This window comes from Hemitrygon akajei, chromosome 2 (genome assembly GCF_048418815.1).
Source record: "Hemitrygon akajei chromosome 2, sHemAka1.3, whole genome shotgun sequence".
NCBI lineage: Eukaryota > Metazoa > Chordata > Chondrichthyes > Myliobatiformes > Dasyatidae > Hemitrygon > Hemitrygon akajei.
In genome coordinates this window covers 42,828,579-42,848,443 of record NC_133125.1, presented here as the reverse complement: position 1 = coordinate 42,848,443, position 19,865 = coordinate 42,828,579, and the positions used below count along the sequence as shown (strand labels likewise).

The following is a 19,865-nucleotide window of genomic DNA, read 5'->3' as shown; positions in this document are numbered from 1 at the left end:
TGCACTCACCTACATTTCAGTCTTTATCGTGTATTCTGAAAAGCATTTGGAAAGTTGGCTGAAGGTTTTTTTTAAACTCCTGGTTTGCCATCTGAGACAATTCAGTAAAATAGTTCGCAGCTTACCCTGTTTAATGATACCACAGTTTGATCCCAGAGATCTCTTCAGAATGACATCTGGCTGCAGTCAAAGGAGAAAGAGAAAATCATGTCAAAGAGATTGCTAGATTCCACGGCAGCTCTCTTCAAGAATACCAATGGGTATCACCATTTCACCATTGTTAATATAACTTTTTTAATGTTTTGTGGATATAACCGAGTGGAAAACTTCCCCAAAATAACTAACATGACATTGGTAAGTAATTACTAGTTTCACCTAGTAATCACAATTCATTATGACAGAATAGTAATATATAATTTCTACATGTGTCAGGCTGTCTCACAAAGCATTTAAAATAATGACAACATACTACTAGACAGCAGACTATTTGGATTAGGAAACTGTGTATATGAGAGGGAACCAGAAACACAGTTGAAGAGAAAGGATTTTGATCTCTTTTTACGAGGGGTGATTGATATGTTCATGGCCTAAGGTAGAAGGAGTCAATTTTAGAAAACCTAGCACATTTATTTTTCAACATAGTCCCCTCCTACATTTACACACTTAGTCCAGTGGTCGTGGAGCATACGGATCTTGGACCTCCAGAAAGTGACCACAGATGGTCATAAGTTTGTGGCCTAAGGTAGAAGGAGATGAGTTATACAGCTCTCGTTACATTCACATGCAGGTCAACTCTTTGAGTGATTATGCAGAAAGTTTGAAGTTAGTAACTCATCTCAGTCTACCTTAGGCCATGAACTTATCAATCACCCATCTGTGGACACTTCCTGTAGGTCCAAGATCCGTATGCTCCACAGCCACTGGACTAAGTGTGTAAATGTAGGAGGGGACTATGTTGAAAAATAAATGTGCTAGGTTTTCTAAAATTGGCTCCTTCTGCCTTAGGCCACAAACTTATCAATCACCCCTCGTAAAGGACTGTGTGTACATTATTGTCGCAGTCAGTTTAGCTTACACTTGTTTGTTCCAGGGGAAATACCTGGTGTGCTTTGACCCACTGGATGGCTCTTCGAACATCGACTGCCTTTCACCTATTGGGACCATTTTTGGTGTTTACAGGAAGGTAAGTCTTCCTCTTTGTAAAAGAAAATTTAAGTCATTAGCCATGGGAAGCTAGAGCACAGAAAATTAATGCTAAAATATAGTGTTTTCTTTAACCATGAAAAGTATACCTATCCTTTTGTATTTAAATCAGTATTCTGGTCAACAATCAATTACCAGTCTTTATTGCGATAGTCTCTGCAATGCTAAGGTCACTCCTCTGCTCTGCGCCCGCTAATATAATGAACTGATCCGGGGTTCAGATCTGAGGACTCAATTTAGTTTGGAATATTGTTGTTCACTTCAAATGTTTGCATGATTTGTGTTTTCTCCCCCTTTCTCTTGCACATCAGGTGTTGGTCTTCTTTTTAATTGGGTTCTTGTGGGTTTCTTGCTTTATGGCCACCTCTGAGCAAACAAATCTCAAGGTTGTATAATTTATACATTCTTAGGCAATAAATGTACTTCGAGCTTTTGAATCTTCGAATCGCTGAATCGAGGCTTCTCTGTGACTGACTATCAAAGTCCCAGCTGGTTTCCGGCAAATTCCCCTACCTCACACCCACTGCAATGTAGCTCCCCCTTTCTGAACAGCGTCAAGACTGGGTGCCATGTGATCTAGCATGCTAACCTGCTCAAGATGGTACCGAGCTGTGATCTGCATTGAGTTCAAGGCTCAGATTTAATTGTATCTTTAAGTTTATAGGGATGGCTTTCCAGTTCAGTTGTCATTCAGCCATACGCGAATACACCCAAACAAAACAGAGTTACTGGTTGAGAGACAGGGGAATTAGGGATCAGGTTAGGGTTTTGCAACAGAGATGCAGAGGGGTTAGAGGTCGGGTCTCAGCTTCATGCACAAGGGCCAGTGACGTGGACGGGTGAAGGACATCTGTGGCTGTCCCAGTTGAAGAGAAAGGATTTTGAATCTCTTTTTATGGGATTGTGCGTACATTATTGTTGCAGTCAGCTTAAGCCAGGTTGGCGAGTTCCGGGATCAGAGGTCCGTGCAAGCAGCAGACACAAGGAGGCGTGAGACGGTGAACACGGAGCTCGAGCCTGGAGCTTGGGGCCTTGTTATCAGCTCGTCTTGAAGATGATACCAAAGATCAGAGAGCAGAAGTCTGTCAGAAGTCTGGAAGTCAAAGCCCAATGACTGAAGCCTGGAGACTAGAGGCCTGTCCTAGGGTTGGAGGAACGTTCATGTGTGGGGTGGGAGGGGGAGAGGGAGGGAGGAAAGGGGCTTGTTTCGCTGTTGTTGTTTTGTTGCTTGTTGCGTCCTGTGTTGCTCTGCTGAGCATTGTGGGCATGCTACATTAACACCAGAATGTGTAGTGGGCTAACTCAAGCACTTCGTTAGGCTATGTTGGTTGGTAGACTCTCTCGAGGGCGTGCAGGAATGAGATATGCCAGCTAGTGGAATGGTGCTGCAGCAACAACCTGGCACAACATCAGTAAGATGAAAGAGCTGATTGTGGACTTCAGGAAGGGTAAGACGAAGGAACACATACCAGTCCTCATAGAGGTGTGGTGAACTACCTATACCTGTCTGGACACGTCCCCTGCTGACTGCTCCTGTGGCTCCTCCCACGGACCCCGGTATAAAGGCGATTGGAGACACAGCCCCGGCCTCAGTCTCCAGGATGTAGTGTGGTGGTCACTTGCTGCTTGTTCTTTCTTCCAGCCAGTAAAAGCCTATATCTCGCCTCACGTCTCCGAGAGTTATTGATGGTGCACCAAGAGGGAACAGAAGTGGAGAGAGTGAGCAGCTTCAAGTTCCTGGGTGTCAAGATCGCTAAAGATCTACCCTGTTTCCAACATATCGACGTAGTCATAAAGAAGGCAAGTCAGTGGCTACACTTTATTAGGATTGGAAGAGATTTGGCATGTCAACAAATACACTCAAAAACTTCTATAGTTGTACCGTGGAGAGCATTCTGACAGGCTGCATCACTGTCTGGTATGGAGGGGCTACTGCACAGGACTGAAAGAAGCTGCAGAAGGTTGTAAGTCTAGTCAGCTCCATCTTGGGCACTAGCCTACAAAGTACCCAGGACATCTTTAGGGAGCGGTGTCTCAGAAGGGCAGTTTTCATTATTAAGGACCTCCAGCACCCAGGGTATGCCTTTTTCTTACTGTTACCATCAGGTAGGAGGTACAGAAGGCTGAAGGCACACACTCAGCGATTCAGGAACAACTTCTTCCCCTCTGCCATTCGATTCCTAAATGGACATTGAAGCTTTGGGCTTCAATCACTTTTTTTAATATACAGTATTTGTTTTTGCACATTTAAAAAAATCTATTCAATACAGGTAATTGGTTTATTTGTTATTTAATATTGTTTTATTTTATTCATTATTATTTTTTTCTCTCTGCTAATTATGTATTGCATTGAACTGCTGCTGCTAAGTTAACAAATTTCACGTCACATGCCGGTGATAATAAACCTGATTCTGATTCTGAAATAACACACATTTCACGGCATGTTTTGATGTACATGCGATAAATAAGTGAATCTGAATCTGAATATCCTAAAATTCTTCAGCTTTATCTCACACCTTTCAGAAGTTGAGATACAACTCCATGAGTAGAGCAGGCTCCCTGGTGAGCCTGGGATGATTAAAAGTGTTCCTGGCTGTATTCTCACCATATAGATCATATAAACTTACAGCATGGAAACAAGAGCTTCATCCTAGCTGAGCTAATTCATTTGTCTTCATTGGGCCATATTTATTGCCTATCCATGTACCCATCCATACGCTGAAATTGTATCTGTCTCTCCTACTTCCTCAGGCAGCTTGTTCCATGTATGCACTTCCCTCTGTGTGAAGAAACTGCCCCTCAGGTCCCTGATACATCTTTTACTTCTTGCTTTAAACCTTTGCCCTCAAGCTTTGGACTCCCCTATCCCGGTGAAACAATTGGATATTCACCTTATCTATGTCATGACTTACTTATGAATTGCACTGATGTGCACATGTGCTGCTAGCTTTTAATTTTTGGACTTAATATTAAATCAAAACTTCTCTGGAAGCTCAGAGTTTGTGATTAACTGAAATACAGATCAGAATTTTAATTCCTGTTTGCTGCCCTTCAATCCAGTTTTCAGGGTACTTCATGATTAACATATTAATGTATATAGGAAATTCCATGTTAGACAATATAAAATGTGGTTCTGAGTACTTCCATAGTTAGTATACTGTGCAGAAGGTCATTAGGAAGGTTTAAAAACAGCAATAATCTGACACTTGGAGCACTTGAAGAGCTGTATAACCTTCAAGTCAATGGCAGGAAAGAGGAATTAATCTATAGATCATTGTTGGCTGGCTGGACAGCAAAGGTCATAAATTTCTACAATTCTGCTGGTGGACCAAATAATCTCCTTGGGTACTGCAACAACTCTAATTCTACATTTCATGGTCTGATTACCTCAGCTTTTCTAGTTTGAACACATATTTAAATTTTCACTGAGCAATCTACACTACGGTTTTGCACCCTACATGTCTGCTGGAATTTTGAATTCCTTACACCTTTGCAGACTGCATGAAAACATGCTTCACTCCATTAAATGAAAATCAGTGTTTCTGTAAACAGTTTCAGTCATCAACACATTGTTCTGGGGTCATTGTCACTTAAATGGAATGACATTTTTTGTACAAATTACCACAGGATTGAAATGTTTTCGTGAAATCCAGGTGATGTTGTTCGTCCTTCGGTGTCGAAGACGACCACGACTTCTGGCAGGTGGAGGGTTTATGACTGTGGGTCCGGAGGTGACTGGTGAGGCCAATCCGGGCCCTGAAAGCTCGCCCACATGTGGGACACATGAGGGTAGGTGCTGCAGTGGAAGTGGAGGTAGCTCGAGCCTTGCGCGTGGCGCGTTTCCTCTGAGCCTCTGCGGTGCGTCTGATTTCTGCTGCATACGCTCCTGTAGTGGTCCTGCTCCACCAGGTTGGGCGGTCCAGAGCAAGCGATTCCCAGCTACTGGGATTGATGTTGAAGTCTTTGAGGGACACTTTGAGGCAGTCTTTGAAACGTTTCTTCTGCCCTCCATCTGAATGCTTGCCCTGGCTCAGCTCTCCATACAGCAGCTGTTTTGGTAGTCGACTGTCAGACATCCTGACGACATGGCCAGGCCATCTGGCTTGGGCTTTCTGTAAGAGGGTGTAGACGCTGTGGGTGCTAGCCCGCTCCAGGACCTCCGTGTCTGGGACTTTGTCCTGCCATCGTACGTGAAATAACAGGCAGCTCCCCCCACCCCAATCACAGGCAGAAAGCTAGATCAGTTTAAAAGGATAAATCAATGGTCCCGAACTTTTTGGGGGTTACCAGCCCCTTGGCTCCCAGACCACACCCCCAATGCCACTCTCTCCCATTCCGGTCATTACACAAAAACTATGAAAAACTTTGATTTACAGCGCACAGTGAAAGAAAATAGGAACTGCAAATTCAAAGCAGAGACAAATAATTGCAAAAGTCATTCAAATCTATTTAAAGCTACAAATAAGATTAATTATTTAATTGTAGTAAAAACAAATTTCATCAACAATTTCAGAGCAAACATTAGTGGTCCACCATTCACTACGTCATTGCTTTTTCATTTTTCAATGAGATGGACGGGCTTGATGCAGTGATATCAGCTTCTGAACATCAGGCTGAATGTCACTCAGAAGGAGTCACAGATCCCCACGTTCAGTCATTTTCAGTCTGTATCGTTGCTTTGAAAGAAGTTGGGGCGACTGCACTGAAAGCACTAAACATAATGTTGGAAAAGCAATAAAGAACATCTTGACCTTTTTCCAAAGTGCAGGATAGTGTTTAGAGATTTCTTTCAGCAAACAAAAGTATTGATAAGATTTTTTAAACCGCAATTTCAGCTCAAATCATTTTGTAACGAGATCTGTTCTTTTTCCATCCTTCCTGTTAATTCCTCGTTACGTATTCAGGAATGGAATCTGGAATTTGGATCAAGAGAAGATCCTGAAATCTCTCTGTCACGTTTTTATGTTGCTCACCCAGGTGGGCACTGTGTACTTGAAAATAATCATCTGGTATTCTTTCTTTCTCTTCCAAATCAGAGAGGCTTGGAGACCGGAAAAGCTCACAAAGTGCTGACAAACATGTTTTGAAGTGTTTTCTGTTTCTGAAAGTTGTCACAAAGTGATCGAAAATAAGCCAAGTTCTTGTTTGCTTTGTCAGAGTGTATTCTCTTCAAATGTTCAGTGAGCCTTGATGGATTTAGTATCTGATCTGAAAAAGCTTTCTCACACAATAGGCACATTGGCTGCTGTTGTTGGCTTGGTGCTGGTGTAAATCCGTATTTCAGGTACTCCACTCTACACTGTCTACACTTCTTTCACAGTCAGTCTGCTTCTGCTATTTTCGTTATGGATTGGTGACCATGGTCAATCGCCTATTGTTTAAATCCCTCCTCAAGCACTGCAATCAAGGGGAAAGTTATGGCTTCATCATGGCTCAGGCAAAACCTGACTCTGCCTGAAGTGGGGCAGCGACATCTGGTTTGGGCCGTGGGCTGGAGAAATGCGGCCAAGTTCTTTCAAAAGGGCAGATTCTGAACCCTACCCCATTGATTGCCATACCATAATTGACAGGAATTGCATCAGGGAATATGGGAATTGTACTGACACTGTACTACAGTAGTGAACGGCAACAATGCGCAGGCCGAGCCCAGAAATAACATGAGTTCTTCAGTCCGGATTTCTCATGACGTGCCCGATACAGAACTATCACATTGCTTTTCAAAAACTATAATGTGCTTTGAGCATAGTCTAAGAGAACGGTGGGTTAGCAAAAGATGATGTGATCATTGTCATCTGTTATGAAGCACTGAGGATCGTATGCTTATAATAAGTAATTCAGTTCTTAAAGTAAGCCTGTTGGCCCTGAGCTGTCCCCTTGCTACTGAGCATCCCCTGCTGCCCCCTGTATCTTTATTCCCCCCCCTTAGAAACTCCCACCACCCCCAGGAGGCAATATCACCCACTTTGGGAATGACTGGGATAAATTATAAGAGGACAGAAGCTGTTTGGTGTGGACGTTTCTCTTACAAGCCTTTGCTTAATAAAGTTGCAAGCACATTCACACTCCATCAGATAGCCAAATTTTTATCCTCAAGTCCATTCCACTATTTAATAAGATCATCACATATCTGATTGTAACCTCAACTCCACAGTCCTGTTTACCCATAATCACCGTCCCCTTATTAGCTGTCGCTCTAGCTCTGCCTACAGAATATCCACAGGCTCTGCTTCCACTGCCTCTGAGGAATACATTGGCATTCTAAGGGAGAAGAATTACCCCATCACACTCTTACATTTCTGACCCCCACCCCCAATTTTAGGTTTTCCCACAAGAGAAATCACCCTTGTTAAGATCCCTCATGATTCTATGTGTTCCATTCTGGACACATCTCACTCTTCTAAATCCTAACGAATAAAAGCCCAGCTTGTCCTGTCTTTCCTCACAGGACAACCTATTTATTGCAGGTCTACAAATGTAAACCTTTTCTTCCAACATATTAACATCCTTCCTTAAATAATAACTTAAGACCATAAGACATAGGAGCAGAATTAGGCCATTTGGCCCATCAAGAGGAGAACAATACTGTACATAGTAGTCCAGATGTGACCTCTTTCACAAGAGGAATGAGGAATGTTGGATAAATTATTTTCAAATGTTATTAAGTTAAAGCTAATAGAAGTGTGCTTATTACCGTTTATTGTTAGATGTGATGGAAGTATTTGGGTGTCAGATCAGGTTTTTTAAGTGACCACTAGATGGTGCTATAAAACATTCCGTTGCTCTTTTAGATAAAGAATAATATTCTGAAACAAAAAAAAAGGCAAGGAGCCTTTTTGTTTGGAGGAAACAGAAATGTGAACCTACAATGAATTTCACATTCATTGCTTTTTACCATCTGTGTGCTGCCAATGTATAAAGCATTTTGTGCATCCGTAAACAAGAGCTGGAAACCGGTTGATCTTGGTGCGTGCCCGTATTGGGTTAAATGCGACCACTGCGGTGTAAAATTAAATATGGAACTGAGCAGTCCGATGAAACTTTTTATGAGTGCAGTTGTGAGCGGATCTCTGGAGGTGCCTGCTGGCAGTGATGATGTGTGCATGGATGCTGAAAGCTGTTTGTGTATTTACCCGGAATGCTGGAGGAACTCAGTGTGTCAGGCCACATCAATGGAGTCAACATTTCAGGCCAAGACCCTTCATCAGGTTACAACTTCTTGTGACTTGACACTTCTTCTCATGACTTTGTAAATATGTGTAAGACTGAACTCGGCTGAGAATTTCAAAAAGAGATGTCATTACTCTGACATAATTTATGTCTTTTGGGTGATCCTTTATTTTTAAAAAACTGCAATAGAAATGAAAAGAAGCCCAGCCCAATGGTTATGTTATCAGATTTGTAATTTACAACTTGTGGTTACAGATCTGGATCAGTAACTTGGAAGCTTGTTATTACCGGATTAATAATCCAAAGCCTCTGTAACCGCACAGCCTGTGGTAGTTACTGGAGTAGTAATCTGTAAACCTGCGTTACAATCCACAGTGATGGCTGTGAAATGCAAAACTCTGTTTACAATGTGGAAGTTTTAAAAAGTAACTTGTAGCAACTACAAAACTGTTGGTCTTACAACCACTGGATCGTCATGAATGACAACATTCAGGTTTACTAACACAAGAGATTCCGCAGATGCTGGTAATCTTGAGCAACACACACAAAATGCTAGAAGAACTCAGCAAGCGAGGCAGCATCTATGGGGGGGAATAAATAGTCGACATTCCAGGCAGACCCTTCAGCTGAACTGGAAAGGAGGGATGCAGAAGCCGGAATTAGAGGGTGGGGGGAGGGGAAGGAGTACAAACTAGCAGGTGACAAGTGATTGTTATCCCTACAACCTTTCTTGAACAAAGGAATATCATTTGCCGCTCTCCAGTCAATATCACTGAAGCTACTTAAAGTCAAAAGTGCTATCAAGCAGCATTTAGTCTCCATTAACTGTCTCCCTCTTGCTCATATAACCATATAACAATTACAGCACGGAAACAGGCCATCTCAGCCCTTCTGGTCCTTGCCGAACGCTTACTCTCACCTAGTCCCACCGACCTGCACTCAACCCATAACCCTCCATTCCTTTCCTGTCCATATACCTATCCAATTTTACTTTAAATGACAATATCAAACCTGTCTCTACCACTTCTACTGGAAGCTCGTTCCACACAGCTACCAAGCTACCACTCTCTGAGTAAAGAAGCTTCCCCTCATGTTACCCCTAAACTTTTGCCCCCTAACTCTCAACTCATGCCCTCTTGTTTGAATCTCCCCTACTCTCAATGGAAAAAGCCTATCCATGTTAACTCTATCTATCCCCCTCATAATCTTAAATACCTCTATCAAGTTCCCCCTCAACCTTCTACGCTCTAAAGAATAAAGACCTAACTTGTTCAGCCTTTCCCTGTAACTTAGGTGCTGAAACCTAGGTAACATTCTAGTAAATCTTCTCTGTACTCTCTCTATTTTGTTGACATCTTTCCTATAATTTGGTGACCAGAACTGTACACGATACTCCAAATTTGGCCTCACCAATGCCTTGTACAATTTTAACATTACATCCCAACTCCTATACTCAATGCTCTGATTTATAAAGGCCAACATACCAAAAGCTTTCTTCACCACCCTATCCACATGAGATTCCACCTTCAGGGTGGAATGCACCATTATTCCTAGATCACTCTGTTCTACTGCATTCCTCAGTGCCCTACCATTTACCATGTATGTCCTATTTGGATTATTCCTACCAAAATGTAGCACCTCACACTTATCAGCATTAAACTCCATCTGCCATCATTCAGGCCTAAATCTCTCTGCAAGCTTTGAAAACCTACTTCATTATCCACAACGCCACCTATCTTAGTATCATCTGTACTTACTAATCCAATTTACCACCCCATCATCCAGATCATTAACAAACATTGGACCCAGTACAGATCCCTGAGGCACACTACTAGTCACCAGCCTCCAACCTGACAAATAGTTATTCACCACTACTTCAATATTAATAGACAATAGACAATAGGTACAGAAGTAGACCATTCGGCCCTTCAAGCCTGCACTGCCATTCTGAGATCATGGCTGATCATCTACTATCAATACCCGGTTCCTGCCTTGTCCCCATATCCCTTGATTCCCCTATCCATAAGATACCTATCTAGCTCCTTCTTGAAAGCATCCAGATAATTGGCCTCCACTGCCTTCTGAGGCAGTGCATTCCAGACCCCCACAACTCTCTGGGAGAAGAAGTTTTTCCTTAACTCTGTCCTAAATGATACCTAACAATTGAACCTTCCTAACTAACCTTCCATATGGAACCTTGTCAAAGGCCTTACTGAAGTCCATATAGTCAACATCCACTGCTTTACCCTCATCAACTTTCCTAGTAACCTCTTCAAAAAATTCAATAAGATTTGTCAAACATGACCTTCCACGCACAAATCCATGTTGACTGTTCCTAATCAGACCCTGTCTATCCAGATAATTATATATACCATCTCTAAGAATACTTTCCATTGATTTACCCACCACTGACATCAAACTTACAAGCTGATAATTGCTAGGTTTACTCTTAGAATGCTTTTTAAACAATGGAACCACATGAGCAATATGCCAGTCCTCCGGCACCATCCCCGTTTCTAATGATATTTGAAATATTTCTGTCAGAGCCCCTGCTATTTCTACACTAACTTCCCTCAAGGTCCTAGGGAATATCCTGTCAGTCCCGGAGATTTATCCACTTTTATATTCCTTAAAAGCGCCAGTACTTCTTCTTCTTTAATCATCATAGTTTCCATAACTTCCCTACTTGTTACCCTTACCTTACACAATTCAATATCCTTCTCCTTAGTGAATACCGAAGAAAAGAAATTGTTCAAAATCTCCCCCATCTCTTTTTGGCTCCACACATAGCTGTCCACTCTGATTCTCTAAGGGACCAACTTTATCCCTCACTATCCTTTTGCTATTCATATAACTGTAGAAACACTTTGGATTTATTTTCACCTTACTTGCCAAAGCAACCTCGTATCTTCTTTTAGCTTTTCTAATTTCTTTCTTAAGATTCTTCTTACATTCTTTATATTCCTCGAGCACTTCATTTACTCCATGCTACCTATATTTATTGCAGGTATCTCTCTTTTTCCAAACCAAGTTTCCAATAACCCTTGAAAACCATGGTTCTCTCAAACTTTTAACCTTTCCTTTCAACCTAACAGGAACATGAAGTTTCTGTACCCTCAAAATTTCACCTTTAAATGACCTCCATTTCTCTATTACATCCTTCCCATAAAACAAATTGTCCCAATCTACTCCTTCTAAATCCTTTCACATCTCCTCAAAGTTAGCTTTTCTCCAATCAAAAATCTCAACCCTGGGTCTAGCCCTATCCTTCTCCATAATTATATTGAAATTATTTGCATTGTCATCTCTGAACCCGAAGTGCTCCCCAACACATACCTCCGTCACCTGACCTATCTCATTCCCTAACAGGAGATCCAACACTGCCCCTTCTCTAATCGGTACCTCTATGTATTGCTGCAAAAAACTATCCTGCACACATTTTACAAACTCCAAACCATCCATCCCTTTTACAGTATGGGCTTCCCAGTCCATATGTGGAAAATTAAAATCTCCCACAATCACAGCCTTGTGCTTACTACGAATATCTGCTATCTCCTTACAAATTTGCTCCTCCAATTCTCGCTCCCCATTAGGTGGTCTATAATACACCCCTATAAGTGTTACTACACCTTTTCCATTCCTCAATTCCACCCAAATAGCCTCCCTTTGCAATTCTAGTCTTGCGAAGATCAGACCCATAGGCATGGACTATGCAGCTGAATTCCAGAGGCATGTGAGGGTGACTGCCCTTGACATTGAGACCCTGGTTAAACTAAAGCTGACAGGAAAACACCTGGGTGTTTGGACCCATCCTTGCACAAAGATGACAGTTCTCTGGACCTCAAGACTTCATAAACCACATAGTCAATAGCTTTCTTTCAAAGTGCAGTCACTATTGTGGGGTAGAAAATTTGCAAAGCATGCCAAAAGTTCCCAGGGGAGAGAAACCAGATCATTTTTAACGTACAAAAAAGAGAAAATCTACAGATGCTGGAAATCCAAGCAACACACACACAATGCTGGAGGAACTCAGCAGGCCAGGCAACATCCATGGAAAAGAGTACAACTGTCATTTTGGGCCAAGACCCTTCGGCGGGACTTTTAGTGTACTCCCGTATTGATTGAGAAATAACACACAGATCTTCTTTGAAATATCACAGGTAGATATTTCCAGAACCCGTGATCTTAGCTGGGCCTTCTGTAATTGAGCTAGGGCATCATTCCTAGTCCTGATGAAGGCTCCCAGCCCAAAGTTTTGACTGTCTATTCCCCTCCATAGACTTGCAGAGCTCCCCCAGCATGTTGTGTTTGTTGCTCTGGATTTCTAGCATCTATAGAATCTCTTGTGATTAAGACATCACTCCTTTTGTCCTCAAATGGAGAGAATGTCAGGGGTAAGTTTTTCACAGGGAGTGGTGGGTGCGTGGAAAAAACTGCCGGCGAAGGTGGTGGAGGCGGATACAATAGGGTCTTTTAAGAGACTCTTAGATACACAGAGCTTAGAAAAATGGAGGGCTATGCGGTAGGGTAACTCTAGGCTGTTTTTAGAGTAGGTTACATGGTCAGCACAACATTGTGAACCTAAGGGCCTGTAATGTGCTGTAGATTTCTATACTCTATGTTCAAATCCTCACCTAAAATAGCCTAGTATATTGTTTCCCATCCTAATTGTTTCATGTACTTGTATTTTAACTTACAGTGGTCAGCGTACAAGGGCTTTCACATCCCTCTAAATGCCAACAACTTTCAATCTCTCAACATTTAACAAATAATCCGGGTTTTCACTTTCTCTATGAAGAAATTCTGGAGCTCATAGTTTTAGCACACACAATTCCACATTGTTGTCCAGAAACTTTGCCTGCCTATGTCTGTTTCCTCAGAAGCTAAACCTATCACCCGGCATTTTAATCATCAGCAAACCTGGATATACTACAGCCGGATCCTTCATCCAAAGTGTTTTACAAAGTGAAGAGCTGGGACCCAGCACTGATCCTTGCAGTCTCCCAGCCTGAGAACACCCTATCCATCAAAGTATTTCTTTTTCTGTCAGCCAATTCTCATCAAAGCCAGTGTATTTATTTATTATTCCTTTCAACCCCATTCTCCTGCCTGTAACCTTTGACATCCTTCTAATCAAGAACCCATCAACAACCTGTGACAATGAATTTCACAGATTCAATATCCTCTGGCTAAACGTATTCCTCCTCATCTCTGTTCTAAAGGGACGTCCTTCTACAAAGGCTCAAAAAATAAACCAGGAAATTATAGGCCGATGAGCCAGGCATCAGTAGTGGGAAAGTTATTGGAAGGTAGTCTGAAGGACTGAATATATAAGTATTCAGATAGATATGGACTGATTAAGGATAGTCAACGTGGGTTTGTGCTTGTTAGATCATGTCTAACTAATCTTATAGAGTTTTTGAAGGAAGTTACCAGGGAAGTGGATGAAGGCAAGGTGGAGGATGTTGTCTACATGGAGTTCAGCAAGGCATTGACAAGGTCCCACATGGGAGGTTGGTCAAGAAGGTTCACTCGCTCAGCATTCAAGATAAGGTAGTAAATTGGATTAGACATTGGCTTTGTGGGAGAAGCCAGAGAGTGGTAGCAGATGTTGCCTCTCTGACTGGAAGCTTGTGACTAGTAGACTGCCACAGGGATCGCTGCTGGGCCCATTGTTCCTTGTTATCTCCATTTACGGCCTGGATGATAATGTGGTTAACTGGATCAAAAAATTGCTGCTGACACCATGATAAGGAGGTGGGGTAGACAGCGAGGGACACTATCATGGCTTGCAGCAGGATCTAGACCAGCATAAAAAGTGGGCTGAAAAATGGCTGATTGAACTTAATGCAGGCAAGTGTGACGTTTTGCAATTCAGCAGGACCAACCAGGGTAGGACTTACACATCAGAGCACTGAGGAGTGTGGTAGAACAAAGGGATCTGGGAATACAGATCCATAATTTGTTGAAAGTGGCCTCACATGTAGATAGGGCCATAAAAAAAGCTTTTGGCATATTGGCCTTCATTAATCAAAGTATTAAGTACAGTAGATGGAATGTTATGTTGAATTTGGATGAGACATTGGTGAGGCCTAATTTGGAGTATTGTGTGCAGTTTTAGTCACCTACCTACAGGAAAGATGTAAATGAGGTTGAAAGAGAACAGAGAAAATTTACAAGGATGCTGCCAGGTCCAGAAGCCCCAAGTCATAAGGAAAGATCGAATAGGTTAGGACTTCAATCATAGAAGAATGAGAGAAGATTTGAAAGAGGTATATAAAATTATGGGTATAGATAGGGTAAATGAGGTTTTCTGAGATTTTGTGGGACTGCAACCGGCTGTCTAGGGTTAAGGGTGAAAAGTGAAAGGTTTAAGGAGAACATCAGGGGAAACTACTTCACTCAGAGGGTTTTGATAGTGTGGAACGAGCTGCCAGTACAAGTGGTGTAGACAAGCTCAATTTCAACGTTTAAGAGAGGTTTGGATAGGTACATGGATGGTAGGGGTATGGAGGGCTATGGTACCAGTGCAGGTCAATTGGAGTAGGTAGTTAAATGGTTTGGCATGGACTAGATGGGCCAAAGGGCCTGTATCTGTGCTGTAATTTTCTACGACTCTATAACTCTGCTCTGGGGCTAAGCACTCTGGTCCTAGACTTACCCACTGTAGGATATTTCCTCTCTGTATCCATGTCCCTCTACATTTGTTTTTTCTGTTGTTTTATTTTAGCGATAGAACCCGGAGTGGGCCCTTCAACCCCTGACAGATCCAATTAAGCTGACATAATCACGGGACTATTTACAATGATCAATTAACCTACCCAGTGTGTCACTGGACTGTGGAAGGAAAAGGCAGTGCCCGGGGAAAACTCACGCAGTCCACAGGGAGGGCGTGCAGACCGGTGCCGGGTTTGAACTCCGCACTCCAGAATGCCCAGAGCCGAAATAGCATCGTGCTAACCGCTACGCTACCATAGCGACCAAACCCACTGTGCACTTTGCTCAGCATCTTCTACAAACGTTTGTATTTGACATCTAATAGGCAAACGTTATCTGATTTCCCCACACCCTCCCCCCGCCTCTCAAGCCCCTTTATCTATTTCTCCAGTTACATTGTGAAAACACTACAGATTTCCCAAAATATCTCCACGTTGGCCACGCCCAATTCTGTTGTCCCGTTACAATTTCTTAAAAAAAGATGGATTTTAGCATTTTCCCTGCTACTGTTATCAGGCTAGCTAGTGTACGGATTCTCCCCCTCCCCAATCCCTTCCTCTGAAAATAGCTGGGACCAAAGTAGTCAAAATACAAAGTTTTTGAGAGCAGCAGTAAAACCAGGGAATGCCATAGGGAGGGAAATAATGTTGATGTTTCAGGTGACCGATCTTTGCTGGACCTCTACCCCTACTTAAGTAACTTACTTAATCTAATGCCACCAACATTAATCATTGCACCGTTTCTGAGGTGGCCATTTAGAGATCTGCACCTCACAAATCTGGTGCAGCCCTGAGACTTTCTGCTTTTGGTTGGTGAATCTTTTTGTTCACTAAGGCGTTCAGTGCGCAGGTTGATCAGGTTTTTCAGCCCACAACCTTTTAACCTACTCTGAATCAACCTTTCTCTGCCATTAATGTGTCCTGAGGATTCTGCACATAATTATCACCTCATTTACTGCTTCAGATTCCTGCACTGCCTTTATCACCCGCTTTATCGGATTACAATGCTCGTGTTATCTCCTTCTTTACTTATTAGATTCTGCCTCTGTATAATCCTATTTATTTCCTCATATTCCCCCTACCCCCAAAGTGTTCCAACAAATACATATTTTTCCTCTCTTTCTTTGCTGGCCTCCGACTATCATTCACATGCCACTGCAGGGCTGGAGGGGCTGCTGTCAACTACAAAACAGCAGCAAAAGAGGTTTACTTCCATAAGGAGACACAAGAGAGGGCAGATGAAGGGTTGAGACCCAATACAATGATAATCCTTCTCCCCCACGCACAGCTCAATCCACTGCAGATTTTCTTTCCCCCAGCCAATTGTTGTTTGAAATTCCACCAACAGTTTATTATCTTGCACATTCCTAATGGGAAATGGCTCTGAAATCTCAAACCAAAAGAAACCCCACCCCCATACCACCACATCTTCCTGGATTCATAAGGGAAGGAGATTTTCAGGCCTTGGCATAGGAGAAAAAAATGTTCCGATTATCTCCGGCACCAAAACCAACCTCTTCAACTCTGGAGATCTCCCATCCTCTGCCACCAAGCTCATGGTTCCCTGCCCCACACTACTCCTACACAAGATCCAGAAACCTGACTGTCTGGGCAGGCCTATTGTTTCCCACAGCTCCTGCCCCACTGAACTCGTCTCTGCAAATCTCAACTGCATTTTCACCCCTTGGTTCAGTTCATTCCCACCTACATCCATGACACTTCACACACTTGATCTCTTCGATCATTTTAAATCCCCTAGCCCTCATCGTCTCAATTTCACTATAGGTGTCCAGTCTCTGAACACTTCTATCCCCCATTAAGAAGGCCTTAAAGCTCTGCTTCCTTCTAGGGGTTCCAAGCAACAGACCTAACCAGTTCCCCTCCATCACCACCCTCCTCCATCCGGCAGAGCTGCTTCTCAACCTCAACCTTACTCTTTACCCTTCCTACCCCTTATCTCCTTACATGCCCATCATCTCCTTCTGCTGTCCCTCCTCCTCCCCACTTTCCTCTCCTATCAGATCCCTTCTTCTTCAGCCCTTTACCTCTTCAGAGCCAAGTCAAAAGTAAATTTATTATCAAATTTATTATTATACATCACCCTATATTACCTCGAGATTCACTTTAGATCATAAGACAAAGGAGCAGAATTAGGCCATTTGGCCCATTGAGTCTGCTACACCATTTCACCGTGGCTGACTTATTATCTCTCTCAACACCATTTTCTGCCTGCTCGCCATATCCTTTGACACCCTTACTAATCACGAACCTATCAACCCGTGGCAATGAATTTCACACATTCACCACCCTCTGGCTAAAGATATTCCCCTCATCTCTGCTCTAAAGGGAGGTCCTTCTATTCTGAGTCTGTGCCCACTGATCCTAGACTCCCCCACTATAGGAAACATCCTCTCCACATCCATGTTATATATTTATTTATTTAGCAGTACAGAGTGGTGTATGCCCTTCTGGCTCTTTGAGGGACACTGCCCCAGCAACCCCGACAAACCCGATTAACCCTAACCTAACCTAATCATAGGACAATTTACAATGAACTATTAACCTATCCAATACGTCTTTGGACTGTGGGAGGAAACTCAAGCACCTGGAAAAACCCATTCATTCCACAGAACGGCACTGAATTGAACTCCAAACTCCGGAATTCCCCGAGCTGTAATGGCGTCTCGCTATCTGCTACAGCTACTGTGACCAATCAACCTACTAACCCCTATGTCTTTGAAATGGGGCAGGAAACCGGACCGCACGGTGGAAACCCACACGATCATGGGGAGAAGGTACAGGCAGCAGCAGGAATTGAACCCTGGTCAGCAGTGCTATAAAGCTACCCACGGAAGGGCTCCTTCCCCCCTTTATTCCAGTCCTGATGAAGGGCCTTTGCTGAGATCGTCCAGCAATGTGTGCTTGTTGCTCAAGGTTTACGACCACGGTGGGATTACCCTCACCCTGGTTTAGCAGGGCAGTGCAGTTTATAAAGGTGTTTAGTTTTGGATCGCTCCAACGCCAGACCCCTGATTCTGCAAATGGTGGCGCTAACATAGCAACGTGAAAACATAAATTATCAGCATAGACAGGGGATCTGAGTTGACTACATGCATTGATACACACCGGCTGGTTGTACATTACAAACCACATCGTGGTAGTTGTTTGGGACATGCAAACAAAGGCTCCCAGCTCTCTCCCCTCCCCTATCTAGATCTACTTCCCTGTCAACTTCCAACACTCTTTGGTCCACCTCTCACCTCTGACTCCTCCTCATTGTACTGGTCAATTCCCCCACCCGCTCCATTCTCAGTCTTGATCTGAAACAATGTTTTTCATCCCAAAGAGGCCGCTGGACCCATGGAGTTTGTCATACAGGTTTCTTATTCCAGCATGTGCAGCATCGACATCTTTCCATAACGACAGTGTGACCTCATCCCCTCCCATACAGAGAATGGAGGGAAAGCTCACTCACAAGCTGAAAACAGAGGCATTGTTGGAAGGCTGAAGAAAGACTTTATGTAAACAGCATTTGTCTGATGTGATCTTATTAAATAAAGCTATAATGTTCTTAGCCTACATTTCTGCAGCAATTAATCTCTGGAGTTTTCACTCCTGATGTCTTTGACTGCCCTTTTATACTATTTTCCCTTGAATCATTCAAAGGCTTTACTTGTTCTAACAAACAAGAGATTCTACAGATTTTGGAAATCTTGAGCAACACACACAAAGTGCTGGAAGAACTCAGCAGATCCGGCAGCAAATTGAGGCCCTCCGTTTGGTCAGGGTAGACCATGGATGTTGTGTCCCAGCTGTCTACATAATACGCAAGCCAGGACAGTATGATATGGACCACAAGCCCAATACTAACAGGGATATCGAGGAGTAGATAAGGAAACAGATCCTGGAAAGGTGTGATAATGACAGAGTTGTCGTGATGGGAGGTTTTAATTTCCCAAATATTGATTGGCATCTCCCTAGAGCGAGTGGTTCAGATGGGGTGGGTTTGTTAGGTGTGTTCAGGAAGGTTTCTTGATACAATATGTAGATAAGCCTACAAGAGGAGAGACCCTACCTGATTTAGTACTGGGAAATGAACCTGGTCAGGTGTCAGATCTCACAGTGGGAGGGCAATTTGGAGATAGTGATCATAATTCTATCTTCTTTACAATAGCATTGGCGAAAGATAGGAACAGACAAGGTAGAAAAGCATTTAATTGGAGTAAGGGGAATTATGAGGCTATCAGGCTATTGGAAGCTTAAATTGGGAACAGATGTTCTCAGGGAAAAGTATGGAAGAAATGCAGCAAATGTTCAGGGGATACTTGTGTGGAGTTCTGTATAAGTACGTTCCAATGAGACTGGGAAGTTATGGTAGAGTACAGGAACCCTGGTGTACAAAGGCTGTAATAAATCTAGTCAAGAAGAAAAGAAAAGTTTACAAAAGGTTCAGATAGTTAGGTAATGTTAGAGATCTAGAAGATTATAAGGCTAACAGGAAGGAGCTTAAAAAGGAAATTAAGAGAGCCAGAAGGGGCCATGAGAAGGGCTGTCAGAGGTTACTGCGGGACATTGATAGGATGCAAAATCGGGCTGAGAAATGGCAGATGGAGTTCAACTCAGATAAGTGTGAAGTGGTTCATTGTGGTAGGTCAAATATGATGGCAGAACGTCGTATTAATGGTAAGACTCTTGGCAGTGTGGAGGATCAGAGGGATCTTGGGGTCTGAGTCCATAGGACGCTCAAAACAGCTGAACAGGTTAACGCTGTGGTTAAGA

At 42.9% G+C, this 19,865-nt stretch overlaps 1 protein-coding gene across 1 annotated transcript in view; it reads left to right on the top strand.

Annotated features, from left to right (window-relative positions):
* Positions 1-19,865, top strand: part of LOC140741254 (fructose-1,6-bisphosphatase isozyme 2-like) — a 74,317-nt gene that overhangs the window by 15,017 nt on the left and 39,435 nt on the right. Inside the window, exon 3 of the mRNA XM_073071242.1 lies at positions 1,091-1,183. Coding sequence (XP_072927343.1) covers positions 1,091-1,183 — 93 coding nt within the window. The remainder of the gene's footprint in view (positions 1-1,090; positions 1,184-19,865) is intronic.